Source organism: Astyanax mexicanus, chromosome 14 (assembly GCF_023375975.1).
Source record: "Astyanax mexicanus isolate ESR-SI-001 chromosome 14, AstMex3_surface, whole genome shotgun sequence".
In the NCBI taxonomy this organism is placed as follows: Eukaryota; Metazoa; Chordata; class Actinopteri; order Characiformes; family Acestrorhamphidae; genus Astyanax; species Astyanax mexicanus.
Genome location: NC_064421.1, coordinates 19,252,183 through 19,266,635, shown reverse-complemented (window position 1 = coordinate 19,266,635; position 14,453 = coordinate 19,252,183). Strand labels below are relative to the sequence as shown.

Below are 14,453 nucleotides of genomic sequence, written 5' to 3'. Positions count from 1 at the left end.
GATGGTGTGGTGATCATCTAACATTCTGACCTCACGAATGCTCTTGTCATGGAATGCAGTAAAATCCTCACAGCAATGCTTCAGAATGTAGGAGACAGTCCAACAAAAGCTGAACAAACTCTTCAATACCCTCGATAATATAGAACCAATAAATTAGGTGTCAAACATGTCTATATAATGTATCTATATGCACACGTAATGTACAGACATGCTTTGTTTATTTTATGAAATAAGACTGCATACTGTCACTGTCCACAAAAAAATCTCCAAAACATTACAACTTCACAGGGGAGAGATGCACCTTCTTAACTATTAACGGAAGGTAATGTAAAATTAGTTATTATTAGTTATTATTTCAAGTCATTTTGGAGAATTTCTTTTGGTCAATTCATCAGGAATTTCTGATGCAGTTTAAAAGACAGTTTTTATGTTATGTAGTAAACTAAAAACACTGTTCCTACTCAGAACACACAGTATAAAAATTCTCACAGCTCTCAGTCCAGTGCCAGCAGTGCCTTGCAATTAGCACAGAGCTGTGTGCATTATACATCATTACTAATTTACACAGCCATGCCCTCATTCATCAGAAAGGGCCAGAACACACACTTCTGCTGGTGTGAGATGGTGGAAAATGCAGTGTGTGTGTGTGTGTGTCATAGCCCGCAGTTGTGATTTATCTGTGCGTTAAACACCCGACTTGCTGAATTGGTGGTAATATTTATATAAATGTAAATTGAGGAATATTAGCTGGAGTAGACAAGCTTCCTCGGGGCCTATAAGTCATAAGGCTGAGCGGACAGCGCATGTGTGTGTTGACCAGGTGCAGCCTTGTGTGTAAGAGTTTTACACCACCAGAGAGAGAGAGAAAGAGACAGAATGGACCTTGTAGCCTGCCAGGTTTTATTGATGGTCAACACTCACAGCATGGCGAGTAATACTTTTAAAATCTCATCATTTACTCCGAGAGACATCTATTCCCAAAGGTTTCATCAAGAAAATTAATTCCAGAGCCTTCCGAACCATAAATTGCCACACTTTCACACAAATGATGTCTCCCCCTTTAAAATGTCATCTGAGATATTGTCAGTTTTATATAAGGAGCAGATTCTAGCTGAAGTCTGATCTATTTCCAGAAAAAAAGTTTAAATTATTGCATTAGATATTAGCTAATAGTAATGTTAACTCAGGAAAATAGCTGACTGGGAATTTAGCCACATTTGAGAATAAATTAAATTTAATAAAAAATTATCTTTATTGGTGAGTACAAGCAAATTTGTAAAAAAAAATTAAAAGGAGCAGTACTAATTTTGTGCTGCACCAATTATACACACATTATGCTTCTGATCCCAATTCTTTTAACTTTTTGACCTTAATTTTTAAACATCTACTAATAAATCTAACAGATACATTATTGTCTGTACCAATCGCTCTGGAAAAATGCAGATTTCTAAATGGTTATTAGCTGATTTAACTGATTTACACTATGTTGAGGTTCTTCAAAACTTTAATGCATGTCAGTACAATTCTACCCTTTTCTGGCATCTTTAAAGAGTATGTAAGATATAAAGCTGTAAATGAATAAATCGTTTAATAACCACAAACACATCCACACACACAATAGAGGTATACAATATGGACAGTGCAACCCCAACTTAATTTAAGCTCCTCAAAAGTCTTTCCAGCACTTCTATTGGCTGCACTCATTTTCTCAGACTAAGAAGTAGTTTATTGTGCAGTTCACTTTGGACCTCAACCTCACTCTGTCACATGAGCACAGACTAAAGCCTGAAGAGCTCCCAGTGTTGTTACACGTGGGTAATATGAAGTACTTTGAGTTTGCTATTATTCTAAACAGTATTGTAGCTTTTGATCACACATATCGTGATAAACATAAAAATACAATTTCTCTTACAGCTTTAACACACACTTCTTCAGTTTATATGTAGCTCATACATCGGTCATATTGGCTGAGAAGCTGCTTTTATTCTGCTGCTGCTGTGTGGTCTGTAGTGGCAGCATTATGGTAACCTGAGTGAAAAGCATTATTACAGCTTCTGTAGACCTATACAAAATGTTTTGCATAGTTTGTTTTTTAGTGATTTTCTTCACTTGATATCTATATATTGTATATCACTGTGCTTTTCAAATGTTTATGGACACCCCCTTCATCGTAAGTGACGCATCAAATACACACACCACTTGTCTAATCCCTGTAGAGATGTATTGGCAGTAGAACAGGACTCTGTGGAGCAGATAGACATGAACCCAATGCCAACCATGGACATTATGTAAAGTCTCCTATCTTTTAGCTTTGATGTAGTAAAACTGATGGTAGGGTGGTCAAACAGTGAATGAGCCAGTGTACTAACACACTTAACCAGTATAGTTAAAAAGCAAACTGAAAGCTGACAGTTTTAACACAACTTGGCTGAAAATACATGGAAGAAAAATCTAAATATCTGTGTTTATGGCATATTTATATGCAACCAAACAAGCTCAAACTCTGCATATTAGGCAATTTTATTTTCATATGTGGTTTTATAATGGGATATAGTACATATAACTACAGCACAATGAAACACATTTTCTCTCTATGAAAACTGTGAATGTCAAATAAAATGTCTTGTGAGTGTAAAACTCACCCCCAACACCTTATTTTATGAGAACACTACAGCTGCTAAAAATTGCATTTAATGCATTTCCCAACTAAACCCTTCGTTTACCTACACAGTTCAATAGCTATTACACAGATTTACCGTGGATAGTTTTAAATAAGCTCAAGTGAACATATGAATTATCCAAAGATAAGAATCACACGATGCAGACTGTCAGTTCTAATAAAAATAAGAACGTTTGAAAAACTTACAAAGTAAACAAAAGAGATTTTATTATAGATTATATGGACTCTTGGATGCTTCCACTGTTCCTTACAAACACACTTCTAACTGAGGGACTGCTGCAGAATGCGCTACCATGGAAACTGGGTAGGGCAGACCCTACAGCACTGTGATTTCCCATTGGCTGAACAGGCAGTAGGATGGATTTTATTAACACACTTTTGAAAACATGTTTAAAACAGCAAAACACACAAACACACGCACACACACAATCCAATAGCACACAATCATTTTCCTATTTCCCGACTTCTACCAGCAGAACAGTGTAACAGTGTTTCAACATGTAATTTTTACCAGTGAATATAGGAGTCGCTTTTATTAAAAAAGTATTGGAGTGTATAATTGATATTCCGGCCATCACCTGCAGTGAGAGTTGGTAGAGGGCATGCTGTAAATGACCTCGCTGTTTCACGCAGTGTAAAAAAAAGAAAAAAAAGAATGCTGTGTCTTTAAGCCTGCCTCATGTCTAATGAAAATGCAGAGTTCTAAGGGCTTCTGATCTTGTGTTTTAGTAAAATAGAACTCTACGCTTGACTGACAGCTCTGATCTAAAGCATTTAAGTGTAAGTTTTGATCTCTCTGCCTTTGATTAAAACTAATGAGCTCATTTAATTCAAAATGGGAATCTGTGATAAGAGAAATAAGGTTGATGTGATTGGATTAGAGAGGCGAATTAAACTCTTAGAGCTGAAGTTTGTGCTTATATAGTGTATTAAAAAGCTGTTGGCGTATTCTGCTGTGTTAGATGATGAGAAAAATTTCATAGTAATTCATATTTAATCAGAAGAAATGAAATGACTAAATATAACATGGCTCTGCCTTTTCCCCAGAGTGATAAAGGACTAGTTAGATTTTAAATGACATTTAATTCACGTCCTCAGAAAGACACACAGAGAGAGAATGAGGGAGAGAGAATGAGAGAGAGGGAGAGAATGAAAGAGAGGGGGGGGATGCACTCCTACTCTCTGTCATTGTTTTAAAGCAATGTCACTGTGGTCTACAGTTTTGTCACATACAGTGCAGAGAAGAGGTGAAGTGGATTGCACTGGAGTTCCCTCAGTAATTCCCACAGATTTGTTCACATCTTTTCATTCTTTTCAAAAACTGCCTCCTCTTTAGTCTTTAGCTGTCTGAGATGCAGTATCTGAACGCTGCCAGCCTTCATCTGAGACTGTCTGCTTCAGTCATGGAGGTGGGGTTAATTAGATTATGAACGAGTCCTAATTGTAACCTATTAACCAATCAAATCAGGTTCAAACGTGCAAATAATTACCTTAATCAGACGTTTGAGAAAGCTGCATAACATCAGCTTTTGTTCTGTTGTTCATGGCATGACATCTGAGACATCTGAGCCAAAGAGCAAATATTTCTGTTCTTTTCTCAATATAAAGCTGTTTTGTTCTATTAGCATGTGTCTTTCAAAAAGGGGAAATATTTAATTTAGCACTGTGTGTGTGTGTGTGTGTGTGTGTGTCCTGAAAATAAATAAACTGCTATTATCTCAGTTTTTTTTATTTGCTCATTATATGCCAGATAAATATGTCCAGCAAGCTTGGTAAAATGTATTTGTTCAGCAGTATCTGCTGTTGGCTCTCTATGAAGAATGAAGAGTTTAAAGCAGTTATCGCAGAGGAGCAGGCAATGGTTGTTGCTATTAGAAAACATAATTAAAACATTGTCAAAGTTTTATTGACATGCTGTTTTTTTTTTTTTTTTTTTTTTTTTTACCTCATCAAGTTGTGCTCTTCCATTAAAGTGTACCTCCAGGTGATAGAAACTCAATGAGAACTTATTACAAACCATCTTATCCACCAGAGCTGTTTAATATCTTCTTCTCTCTGGAGCTTAACTGCACAGTACAGTATTGGACAAGTAATGTAAAGTAATTGGATTTTTTTTTCTGCTGTTGTGTTTGTTCCTACAGTGGAGTCTAGCAGTCCCAGCCACCTCTCTCCAGACAACACTCTTGAGCGCTCCTTCTTCATCCGAATGAAGTCCACACTGACCAAGAGAGGCGTTCACATCAAGTCCTCCGGCTACAAGGTAACTCTGAGTCCTGCGGCCCCCCAGATCTTCATTCGAACAGCTAAATCTCCCTCCACTCAATCACTGCTCCCCAGTGTGTGCTAATACACTGTGTAGCTGCCATTTGGCTGAATATATTATGTTCGCCGAGCCGACAGCTTCTTTGCCTTATTTGATTAAAGCCATTTTAGGATACGTTGATGGATTTTACACTGGCATGTCTCAGATTTTAGCCTACAGACTGGAAGGAGTTTGGAAATATCATTGGGGATACAAATTAGTGGCTGCCTCGGTACTGAGAATCATTCATTTCCTCTTTCAGGCTTTACTTCATATCAGGAAGCACTAATTGATTTCTGCTGGGGTTTTTTTGTGCATTCAACCAAAATTAAACAGCCAGATTTATATATGTGTATATATATATATATATATATATATATATATATACACAGAATGTCTGTAATTTTGTAATCTCTGTCATTCTGTTTGGTATTTCATTACTTATCTTAGCAGACTTGGTAAGTTCAGGTGAAGTTGTTGGTTTCCTCACAGTCCACATATTTCCAACTGGGTTGACTTTGGGCAGGCGTACCACAGATCAACGTTATCCTTTCCACTTCTATATGTGTTGGGGGTCATCATCCTTTTGAAACACCAAAACAGCTCAATCTTTCTCATATCTCACCATCATGGCCAAATATTGTGTGCCAAAATGATTAATTGATCAATCATATGGTCTGTAATGTATACTATCATGCAAAGTACATAATCTGAATTAGTTGACTGATGGCAGGACAACACTAGCCCAGGCTAGTGTATATATTTAAACAGGACAGGGGAGTGCCTGTAACCCCCTCCCTTACTTTGTCTCCTGCATCCGTCTGGACACAGATTTGATGCAAATAAGCATGAAGTAAGGGAGCTGCGCTAGCCCATTGCATAAATATTCACACATGCACACACGCATACGTTACTGGCCAGACAAGGACACCTCTTATTACATTTACTTTGAATTAAGTCAACACTTGTGTTGTTACATAATACAAAGGTATGAATTTTGCATACTCTGTGCCAGCATTAGGCGATAGGCGGCGAGGCGAGGCGCGCCACGCATCATGGCTGCTTATATCCTCTCTTCACTCTGGAGGTCAAATCAAAGTGAATTCTTCTCCAGCTTAAGCCCATCTTTTTTTCAACACATCTCGGCCCCCCATCTCATTTAATGCACTCATGTAAAAGCTCTCTGTCATTATTTGTGCTGTATCACATTTCAAAAGCACTCCAGAGAATCCCTAGGAACAGATGAATCTTATTTCTTATGTATACCTCTTCTATATTCACCAGCGGGGGGAAAGGAGAAAGGGGGAGAGAGAGAGAGAGAGAGAGAGAGAGAGATAGTCAGACAGAGAGAGGGCGAGAGAAAGAGAGAGAGCGGGGCGGGGGGGTGCATTGTGTGCTGAACCATGAATTATAAAAATTGATCCCTTTGTTATGTTGGCTTGTATTAAATTGAGATATGCTATGCGCCTGCCTCTCACCGCAGCCATGGTGAACCCTTGCCGCGTCAGTTTGCATTTAGCAGTCTGAGCATATTTAATGTTTTGCCAGGGCTTATGATGTTCTTGCCAAGAGCACTCCTGCAGCAATTCACCACCGATACTCGCTTTGTGGCAATTCCTTCAAAAGTTGTATTTTCAAACTAACTTTTTGATGCCCCTAGCTTTGGGCTTCTGAAAGGATCATTTCCATTTTGTATATTTTTAATACATTTGAATGTTTATTTATTGAAGGGGTTGAGCTCCTTTTTCTGAGCAGCTGAGGGTGTGTGCGCGTGTGTGTTTTTCACGGCAATGTCTATTTGGCACATGCTGCCTCTGTGGAGTGCTGTGTGGTTTATGAGGAGCTGCGTGCCGGTTTGATATCAGCTTGTAATTAGACATCTTCTTTCGCTGGCATTGTGCTGTGAAGTCTTATTGAAGGCTGGCAACAGCTGTGTCAAGTGTGTCTGTACCTGCCAATCCCTCTGTCTGATCCACGCTGACTGCACACGACTGTAGACCAGCTGAACATGAGCTACACGCTGCTATCTAATGCCAAATCTCTCTCAGACACATGCCATCTCACAGCTTCCCCAGAGTCACCAGATCCTTCTTAGAAAGTTCAGTAACACCACAGTCCCCATGGCCAAGACTTTTAACACTACATTCACCTTCCTGTATAACATGTTTTAAATGTAAAACCCTGTTTACATCTGATAATTACATTAATCTTGAGCATGCCAAATTAGATATTGATAAGGCAAAGACAATACAAATGTTATCACACACAAGACGCATTTAAAACCGTGATTTCTCAACCACTTCAGGAAATGATCCAAAACACAGATGACACACATTTTCTAGCAGTGTTAACATACTATACACACCCAAGATACATTCAACACCAAAGCACAAGTAATAATTGACGCACAAGTAAATTTGCATATTCTGTCCCAATCTGATTTAGGTCTGAATAACCAAATTTCACTGCCAAGTGTAAGTACATGTGGTTAAACATGTGGTGATCAGCTGTAAATTAAGTCTCTGAACCAAAATGCTGTAAATATAATATAGAGCATAACTATTTCTAATGTAATATATTAAAAATAGCCATTTAACCAAATATTTCATTTTTTTTTATTACCTTTACCATAAAGGAGGGATTTCTGTATTATTGTGTCTGTTTATATTCCAACATCATGAACTGTCACAATAAAGTGTTGCTTTGAGCATCCAGCAGTGACATTTTGGCAAAAGAATAATAATTCTAATAAGATTCTTCATCCATCTGCTGCAGTCAATAACACAGACCCATCTAACATTCTTATCTGCTGGAAATGTTGTGCATTCTACTATATATAACAGTGACACCTGGTCACACACCACTCCACCTGCAAAACTGAATGTTTAATTTCTTTAGATATTTCTCTTAAAGATCTGTTATTTTCTTTTTAAGATTTGGAATGTTTTTTTTTGTTTTTTTGGGCACTGTTGTTGTATTTTGTGACCTAAATAAAAAGAATTTACAATTTCTTAAAGCACAATACACATCTTAAATAAGTTACAGTCTATTCTACATCATTATCTGTACACCATAGCACATTCTTAAAAAAATGGAGACCCCTCAGCTTTGATTCAAATTGATTGTTACATGTATCCTAGAAAGTTAGAAACTCCTTTAATTGGCCTGTAATTTGTGATGGCCTTTGATTTCTGTGAGTGCTAAAGCAGTCTCGCAGCTCAAAATCCAGGCTTGGGAAAGAGGCTCTTTTTAGTTAAAGTGGCAGTCACTCAGTCCCAGGGTCTGGGCTCGCATGTCCCCCAACGGAGGAGCACAAAGCATCAAAGAGCCCCCCCGGCATCAGCACTGAGTGACTTCAGGGGCCAAATCTGTCTATATGAATGATGCTAATAACATCTCAGAGGTGAAACAGTGAAAAGCCAGTGTCAGAAGTTACAAAAACTACAAAACAATTCCCCCTGGGTTTGCCTGGGTGATTAAAATGGATGGATCCAAAAAAGTACAGGGTTGCCGATCTAGTCAATTCCTCCTCTGGGCAAAATGAATCTACAAAGACTTTAAAGCTTTGTAAAACTTTAAAGCCAGAGAAAAGGTAATTAGTTTCTTTGCCTTTTTGCACTCTTGATTATTTCATAGAGAATTAGTAGTCCTCGTTGTGCTCCTTAATGTTTCACAGCACTACATTCCTCAGCTGTCGCAGCTGGATGAAGAATCTTAATAACATTTGACATGTTGATATGGCCTGGTCTTTATCAACACACACACACACACACACACACACACACACACACACACTATGCAGCAGCAAAGCACTGTATTACTGAGTTAGCAAAGAGAACAATAATTAAAGAGGGTACAGTAAGTAATTCTTTGCAGTGTGTTAGTGTCTCTTGCTACATTAGCCACTGTGGCAGCTTCTGATGGTAAAGGTGCATTATTACTGGAGGTTCCCGATCCCCTGTTCTGACACTCTGCTCTGTTTTCTCTAAGGTGATCCACATCACAGGCAGGCTGAGGATACGAATGGCTCTAACGCACAATCGCAGTGTGCCCAATCAGATCATGGGCATGGTGGTGGTCGCCCATGCTCTCCCTCCCCCCACTATTAACGAGGTTCGCATAGACTGCCAGATGTTCGTCACACGGGTCAACATGGACCTCAACATTGTCTACTGTGAGAATAGGTATAAGTCATCTTCCTTTTCTTTTAGCACATAGAATCTGTTGATCACACTCTATTTTATGTGATTTTTTTCTCCAAGACAAATGAGCATCTAGAATTCTGTTGGTCCTGCTTAATTACTTAATTTATCACACATGCATTTACTGTACATTTTATATTGTACATACATAATTTGCATGCATATGCGCAAAGCTTTGACTTTTGCTTGAGCAGCATCTAGCATTCCTTTGAAAATAAGTCCAGAAAGACTCTCTTTGTACATTTAAGTCATTTCTGTTCTGCAAAATGAGAACATCTTAATTTGGTCTGGCTTGAAAGGAAATATCTTATTAGTTTTATTAGTTTTATTTATGTCTCTGGGATTAAAGTCACCCCAATGTCTGCTGAATTTTTTACCACTCCCCTGCACTTAACATATTTATGAGGGGATGGCATCAGGCCAAGTCTGTTGCGCAGTTATCATCATGGAAAAAGCTCTTTGAACATGGCATTTGATCGCAGTCTTATTCTCTCTCTTATAGAGACAAGCTTTTTCTAAAGCCCATCCAAATATATTTTGGTGTTCCTAAACTTACAGTTCAGCTGTAAGGACATGTGTCATTTAAAAGCATACCCTGTTACTGAATTAGATTTTGGTTTGGAGCAGTCTAAGGTACAACTCTATTTGTAAAGTATTGAGTACCATCATCATGTTTGAATATGACCCATGTACTTTGTGTTTAACAGCTTGGTTGTACAAATGCAAGAAAAACATACTGACATGTCTTATTATTCTCTTTCAGAATTAGTGATTATATGGACCTGACACCTGTGGACATCATAGGAAAGAGATGTTATCATTTCATTCATGCAGAGGATGTGGAAGGCATTCGGCATAGCCATTTAGACTGTGAGTACCTGCTGGCCTCAGCAACTGTAAAATAACTGTGGTTGGTAAATGTTGTATGCTGAGTTTACTCAAACACAGCCCATATGAATGTCATTATATTCTCTAGTGGAGCACAACAGTAACTGGCCAAAGCCACCTTCAGCTGAAAACCTTGAAAGAACATGTGCAGCCTGGCAGAGTTATTACAGAGCAGTCACTATAACGCATCAGCACCACAAACTCTCTCTTTTGGTGAGCCAGTGCTGCATATATGTAGAGAATATATGCAACATATTAGAACCACCAGGTAAAACAAAAATATGTGCATTCATGTGCACATGTAGATATAGCTTTTCAGCTATTTTAAAGAGTTGTTTTAATGTTGAACTGCATAGGAACCTAACTCAACCCTAAGAGAACAAATAGCAAACTGAAGAATCTGCACTTATTGCTCTCTTACTTTCTTTCAGTGCTCCAAAGCTGCACCAGATTGTTCAGATCAAATTGGTTAAATATTTATGTAGTAACAAATATCTTATTTTTAATGGTAATGACATAGCTAGGATTATAACTCTCTTATTTTCATGCCTGTTGTTCTGTGTATCAGATTCAAGCAGTACTCTGACACTCTGAGTTTCAGCTTTTAGTCATGATTCCAACATGATATAGCACAAGCATACATAATTCACCCCTTCCACATTTTACCTAATAGCTAATATTGCCCTACAAATCAAAATGTATTATGCCTAATTATGTGACTGAAGCTGAAATAAGTGGTGAAACTGACAGGAAAAAAATACCATTTTCAGCTGACAACACATTCACAACCAGGAAAGAGATCACTTTTAAAATCACTTTTACATTTTGAAATTCAACTTTTTGCAACCTCAGTTTTTCTATTATTTTGAACTATCCTTATTTTTTACATTCATTAATCTAATCTATTTTATATAAAATTTAAACAAAATAAATAAACTTGTGGAAATTACAACCGAATATAATAACAATCAAAGAATACTTTGTAACATTAACTATATAGTACCTTACAAAAATCTTTGTCTTTTAAAGATCCCTTTTAGGTCTTTCTAATATCATATTATTCTTTAAAACTCCTGGGCATAACTTGTGGTTCCTTGCTTTTTTTTGTCACTGGCACAGTATATAACATGACCTTTATTACAATATATGTGCACACAGTGAAAAAGTAAAAGTGGTGCCAGACCTTAACAACTGCAGTGTGAAACGTGTGTGCGGCTCTTTTAGGTTAAGCTGCACTTCTCCATAAACTACCAGTGCATTTTGATCACACTTTTACACCATGTAGTATTCATCTTGGCAAACACCCTGCAGGAAAACTCTTTGAAGGCTCCTCAACCTTTGGAGCGCTCTGCTTTCATCGTTCTCGGCAGGAGGGCCGCTGACCGTCTGGAGGAGCATTCGTGCTTTTTGAATATCCTAAATCATCTGTTAAGTGTGTTTTGGCAGGGCACTTTTTTTCTCCGCTCTCCTCCCCTCTCCACGGTAATGGCAGAAATTCAAAGCGTCATTGAGAGCAGCGTAGCGTTTCATACAGTAAATGCTCGCTCGCCTCGGCAGCAGGCAGGTTGCCATTATTTAAGTAGGGAGGGCTGAGGCGCGGGGGGGATAAATCCCTCACTTTATTAGGTGTTTGCGGAGGAAGACGATTGTCCTTGGGGCTGCTGCTAGAATTTGGAGCTGTCTGATTAGATATTGCAAGTTCAACTGAATTAGAGCGCAATTACTGCTGCATTGCACTGTCCTTTTGCCTTAAAAAGCCACCAGATTGGGTCCATTAGGCCTTGATTTGAAATCCAGCAGAGAGAAAGGAGAGAGGAGTGGAACCCTGGCCTGGATTACATTGATGAGAGAGGGAGAGGGAAAGGGAGAGAAAGAGGGAGAGAAAAAAAGAAGCCCAGTACTGCAGGTCTCCAGCTTTCCCCGTTCAACCCTCTATTACCCATTAGTATGGCAGCAATCACCATGAATGTAGAAATCCTGGGAACGGCCAGTCACAAAGCTGCTATAAGAAGCTCTCTTTGCATTTTACTTTACATTTTACTGTGTAATGTGAGTTAAAAAAATACAAATAAAAACTGTGTTTAAGTTCAACTATTCATTTAGCTAAGGATTTACAGTCTTATACAAAAGGTGGTCATTGACCATTAGTAAATCCAGTCTCTGTACCTAATTAAAACAAAACAAAACAAAAATACATTTTCATTACAAAATGAAATCTAAATAATCAGTAGAAAATCTGAAAATAGGATTTTCAAGGAAAAAGGCATGGCAATGATTTTTTTATTTGTATCATATTTCTACAGTTCATTTGGACTGTTGTTTTAGACTTAGGTTATGAATTTAAATATACAGTCCCCTCCAAAAATATTGGAACACTGAGACCAATCCCTTTATTCTGCTGTAGACTGAAAACATATTAGTTTGATTAAATATTTTTTGAGACAACAAAAAAAATGCATGCTCTATAGGGTTTAAGTCTGGAGATTAACTAGGCCAGTCTAAAACCTTCCATTTCTTTCCCCTGATGAACTCCTTTTTAGTTTTGGCAGTGTGTTTTACATCATTATCTTGCTGCATGTTGGAGGACCTCCCAATTAGTTTAGTTGAATCTTTCTTTAAACTGACAAAATGTTCCTGTAGGCTTCTGAGTTTATTGTACATCCTTAAAGATTAATAAGCCAATCCCAGAAGTGCCATGCAAGCCCAAATCATGACATTACCTCCACTGTGTTTTACAGAGGAGTCTGTATGTTTGGGACCAAGAGCAGAACCTTTCTTTCTCCAAACATTAGCCTTTCCATCACAATAATAAAGATTAACCATTGTCTCATCAGTCCCCTCAGTCCACAGGCTAATTAGTGTTTTTTTTATCTTCTGGCGAATCCTCTGTACTTTTGTTCATAAAGTTTTCTGCAAACACTAGACTGGGATAACTTGACTACTGCCCTCTGGAGGTTGTTGCTGATGTCCAGCCGAATCTGGAACTGAGTGTAGGCATTTAGCACTATTTATTGTTTGAATGATTAATGTATCAGGACACTCCTAGGCAACAAAATACACCTGACAGTCACATGTACAATACTTTTGCAATACGTTTGCCCAAAACAAATATGGCTGGTCAGTGAACAAATAGATAAATGTATTAAAATGATCTGTTTTTCAGTGGTTTATTTTTTTATTAGTTGATGAAAGGCACATTACTTTTGCCATAGTCTTTGTTTTAAATAATAAACTATTTTGGATAGCTTAACATGAAAACAGGTTGACCTCAATTCAAGTTCAAGGAAACTGATTAGAAGATTAGATCTAGATGGCAAAGAAAAATCCTACTGTATGATTCAATGCTGGTGAAGCAAGCAAATCAAAATACCCAACCGGCAATCAAGAACCTAAAGGAAGGTGTAGCCAAGTAAAGAAGTACAATGCTGTGCAGTGCTGCTTGCGTAAACATGCATCTTTTTTGAAAGAGCCATGAGCACAATCAGAAAATGTATATTTGAAAGTTAACTGTTCATATAACAATAAATAAGAAGAAAAAGACTAGGTTCTTGCTTTTTGACTACAATTAGTGGATGATCTACCTTACCATAATTGTCTAGAAATTGTGCCAATAATGTGGATATATAACCTCACAGCTTATAGTTTAAGTTAGTTTGACACAGTTAATATCAATAATCGTTCATCATTCATCATATCAATTATCATTCTATTAAAAGCTCATCACACTTTTCTGTGTGCACGTGCTGAAGGAACAGTAGTGAATCTCAGTGCAGCCGTGGTTCTGCTGATTGCCAATCAGAGAATGACATCAGGTCATGTGAGGCCATCAGATCAGCTAGAGTTAGGAAAATGAGAACGTGTCACTCTGCACTAACCTTTCTGTCCAATTCTGCCTCAGCGGGGCACCATAGACAGACATACCCTTACATACACCCAGTGACTGCAGTGCCCAATGTTGGACTGAAAAGAGTCAAAAAAAAAATGTGCTTTTTAAATAAAATCTTTTTAAAAATCACATTAATTAGATCTGTTTAATGATGTTTGGAACATGTACACTCTTTGCAAGTCCAATATTTTATTGTAAAGCATTTGTAACCAAAGTGTGCCTTCAAACTAAAATTCCTAAAGACACACTATCAGTTTTTCTGATTTTACTATTTTTAGGTACATGTTAGAGTAAACATTTCTCCCAAATTATTTCCTTTTATACTGCAAATAAATGCATAGAAAACAATTTCATAATCATTGTTAGAAACAACAAAAATAGGAAGAGACCACTTCAAAATCTGTTTCTCTGATTTACTATCCATAGGTATAAGCTTGTATAAAATGAACATTGTTGTGTTATTAAATAAACTACTGACATTTCTCCCAAACTCCT

The 14,453-nt window shown here is 37.6% G+C and overlaps 1 protein-coding gene across 4 annotated transcripts in view; it reads left to right on the top strand.

The window, feature by feature from the left end:
- The window catches only part of LOC103033325 (neuronal PAS domain-containing protein 3), a 281,074-nt gene that overhangs the window by 253,852 nt on the left and 12,769 nt on the right, over nt 1-14,453 (top strand). For all 4 annotated transcript variants that reach the window (XM_049463946.1, XM_007253775.4, XM_049463948.1 and 1 more), the window contains 3 exons: nt 4,822-4,940; nt 8,973-9,166; nt 9,948-10,054. In XM_049463946.1, coding sequence (XP_049319903.1) covers nt 4,822-4,940; nt 8,973-9,166; nt 9,948-10,054 — 420 coding nt within the window. The remainder of the gene's footprint in view (nt 1-4,821; nt 4,941-8,972; nt 9,167-9,947; nt 10,055-14,453) is intronic.